Below are 3,466 nucleotides of genomic sequence, written 5' to 3'. Positions count from 1 at the left end.
GAGAGAAGCATTTGCAAAAAAAGCCAGTTAATAGTCTAAATTTAGGTGGGAAAATGAATTACATGTGTGCAATGCAATTTTTAAAAATATGTTATTTATTTATAATACTTTTTCAGGTCTATTTAACATATAATGTCTTATATGTAATTACTTAATATTTGATATAATGCAATCAGTTAATGGGATTTGACTTAGTTTTTATAAACTAAACTAGGTAATTAGATGTCTTTGGCAATTCATGTTTGTCAGCCCTTGGCAATTCATGTTATAAAATGTATATGCATTAAGAAAATGTAATTCTTGAATCATCACCATGATGTTAGTGCACCTAAAGATAATAAAAAGTCTAAGACTTAGATGTTCATAGGATGAATACTTATGCTCTATTTAAATGAAAATACTTTGCAACAAATTGATTTCACTGCTGTAGAAAGTTGCAAGTTGGCATATATATTAAGTTTAAGTGTTGATCTGTATAGTTGATATTAAGTACAAAATCCTGTAAAAATATTTTTGGGACACTTTTTAATAGTTATCTTGTGAATATACATTTCTTACTCTGATACTTGTTCACACTTTTTGTATGGAAAGAATTTTGAAATTTCATAACTTGTTGACAAATTTGTGCACACAAACAATAAAAAGATTTATGCTGATCTTGTCTTACTGTGAATATTTTATGTCCTGATGGTTATTAAAACAATACTTGTTAAATCAAATAAAACTTCAAGTACTTTTATTTGAATTCAGAATATAGTCATGCCAGTAATGTATTGGAAAATTATTTTATTTAGTTTCTATATTATGCATGGCATTTGCAATAAACCACTAAGATTATCATAAACTAATCAAGTGTTCACTAACTTCTAGGGAAATGTATCTCAAATTTCACATGTTTGGTCAAGATCACAAAATACTGCAAGGGTATAGGCACACACACATGCAGGCACAACACACACACACACACACAGCACACACACACACACCACACCACACACACACACCACACACACCACACACACACACACACCACACACACACACACACACACACACCACACACACACACACACACACCACACACACACACACACACACACACACACACACACACACACACACACACACACACACACACACACACACACACACACACCCACCCACACACACACATCTCTCTCTCTCCTCTCTCTCCTCTCTCTCTCTCTCTCTCTCTCTCCTCTCTCTCTCTCTCTCTCTCTCTCCTCTCTTCCTCTCTTTTCTCTCTCTCTCTCTCTCTCTCTCTCTCTCTCCACACACACACACACACACACACACACACACACACACACACACACACACACACACACACAGTATTATAGTGCACATGTACACAGAAGTTCTCTCTCTCTCTCTCTCTCTCTCTCTCTCTCTCTCTCTCTCTCTCTCTCTCTCTCTCTCTCTCTCTCTCTCTCTCTCTCTCTCTCCTCTCTCTCTCTCTCATTTGCAAGGGTGTAATAAAGCTCCAAGAAAATTTGCTGAGGGAATCTTAGAATTGACTGACCAATTTTATAGCAACAGGTCATGGTACAATAAGGTCTGTGTCTTGCATCAAGTATTACCAACTTGTTCCATTTGTTTCATCCATACCTTTTGGTTCATTCTCTTGATAGCATTATGTGCCAAAAAACTCTACGTGGCTGTTAGATGTAGATGATAATCTTTGATTTATTTGAGTCGTGAAAGTATATGTGGGCATGTCCTGATTTGTGTTTTGTTTGCAAAGGAGAGGAAGTTGCTGTGTCTTTGTTGTTTTTCTGTTTTTGATTTGCTGCATTAAGATTTAGCAGAAAGTAAGTTTTTACATGGATATATCTACATATATAGGCCGCGGTGGCCAAGTGGTTAGAGCATGGACTCAAGACTGTCACGACGGCAATCCGAGTTCGAGGGTTCGAGTCACCGGCCGGCACGTTGTTCCCTTGGGCAAGGAACTTCACCTCGATTGCCTACCTAGCCGCTGGGTGGGCAAGCCAACCCAAGTCAGTGCCGGTCCCAGAACCGGTAAATAGAGATGGTGATTCAATAAAAACACTGGGCGGAAGGCAACGGCAAACCACCGCTTTAAATTGCCAAGAAAATCATGGAAAATCCATGATCGCCAACATCCTTGTGGGACAGGGCACTTGAAAAAAATATATATATATATATATATATATATATATATATATATATATATATATATATATATATATATATATATATATATATAGGTAGAGAGTGATAAATAGATCTGTGTAAGTAAATAACACTCTATGTTTAGTTTCTTTCTAACACAAGTATTGGAAAAGTGTTTTCATAGTAAAATGTGTGTGTGTGTGTGTGTGTGTGTGTGTGTGTGTGTGTGTGTGTGTGTGTGTGTGTGTGTGTGTGTGTGTGTGTGTGTGTGTGTGTGTGTGTGTGTGTGTGTGTGAGAGTGTGTGTGTGTGTGAGAGAGAGAGAGAGAGAGAGCCAGACATACGGACAGAGAGAGACACAGACAGACTGAGAGACACAGAGGCAAACAGAAAGACAGACAGCAAGAGAGAGAGAGACAGACAGACAGGGCAAGAGAGGGAACAAGTGAGACAGACAGGCAAAGGGCGAGAGAGAGAGAGAGAGAGAGAGAGAAAGTTGAGCAAAAGAGTACTGTATTCAAGCTTATGAACAAGTGATATCTGGGACTAAAATAGTTTTTGATTTAGAGAGTCATATATCACCGCATGATTCTAAACTAACATGCAAGCACACAGTAAGGTATGTTTGATAGGAAAGGAAACTTTTTTTAGAAACTTGGGCAGGGTGCAGACAGCCACCTTACTCCAGCTTTCTGGAGTAAGTATTCCTACGTAATCTTTGGTGTGGCTGTTAGATGTAGATGATAATCTTTTATTTATTTGAGTCAGTGAAAGTATATGTGAACATGTCCTGATTGGTATTGTTTTGTTTGCAAAGGAGAGGAAGCTGCTGGGTTTTTGTTGTCTTTCTGTTTTTGATTTGCTGCATTAAGATTTAGCAGAAAGTAGTGCAAGAAACATTTCAAGTTTTTACATGGATATATCTACATATAAATAGATAGGTAGAGAGTGATAAATAGATCTGTGTAAGTAAATAACACTGTGTTTAGTTTCTTTCTAAAACAAGTGCTGGGAAAGTGTTTTCATAGAAAAATGTGTGTGTGTGTGTGTGTGTGTGTGTGTGTGTGTGAGAGAGAGAGAGAGAGAGAGAGAGAGAGAGAGAGAGAGAGAGAGAGAGAGAGAGAGAGAGTGTGTGTGTGTGTGTGTGTGTGTGTGTGTGTGTGTGTGTGTGTGTGTGTGTGTGTGTGTGTGTGTGTGTGTGTGTGCGCGCGCGTGTATGTGTGTGTGTGCGTGTGCGCAACCCTATCTGTAACGCGGTGTGAAAGATAAGCATCAGCTGACGTGGTCTGAAATCGGTGTTCTCCGTTTTTT

General features: G+C 38.5%; 1 protein-coding gene across 1 annotated transcript in view; it reads left to right on the top strand.

Moving 5' to 3' along the window:
• Positions 1–656, top strand: part of LOC119575028 (protein maph-9-like) — a 6,583-nt gene extending 5,927 nt beyond the window's left edge. The window contains exon 3 of the mRNA XM_037922355.1: positions 1–656. This exon is cut by the window's left edge and continues 857 nt beyond it. Within this exon, the coding sequence (XP_037778283.1) occupies positions 1–31 (31 nt within the window). The 3' untranslated portion in view covers positions 32–656.
• Positions 657–3,466: the final 2,810 nt, after the last annotated feature.

The sequence above is a fragment of the Penaeus monodon genome, chromosome 7 (genome assembly GCF_015228065.2).
Source record: "Penaeus monodon isolate SGIC_2016 chromosome 7, NSTDA_Pmon_1, whole genome shotgun sequence".
In the NCBI taxonomy this organism is placed as follows: domain Eukaryota; kingdom Metazoa; phylum Arthropoda; class Malacostraca; order Decapoda; family Penaeidae; genus Penaeus; species Penaeus monodon.
The sequence above is the reverse complement of the archived record's forward strand: the minus strand, read 5'-3'. Positions and strand labels throughout refer to the sequence as shown.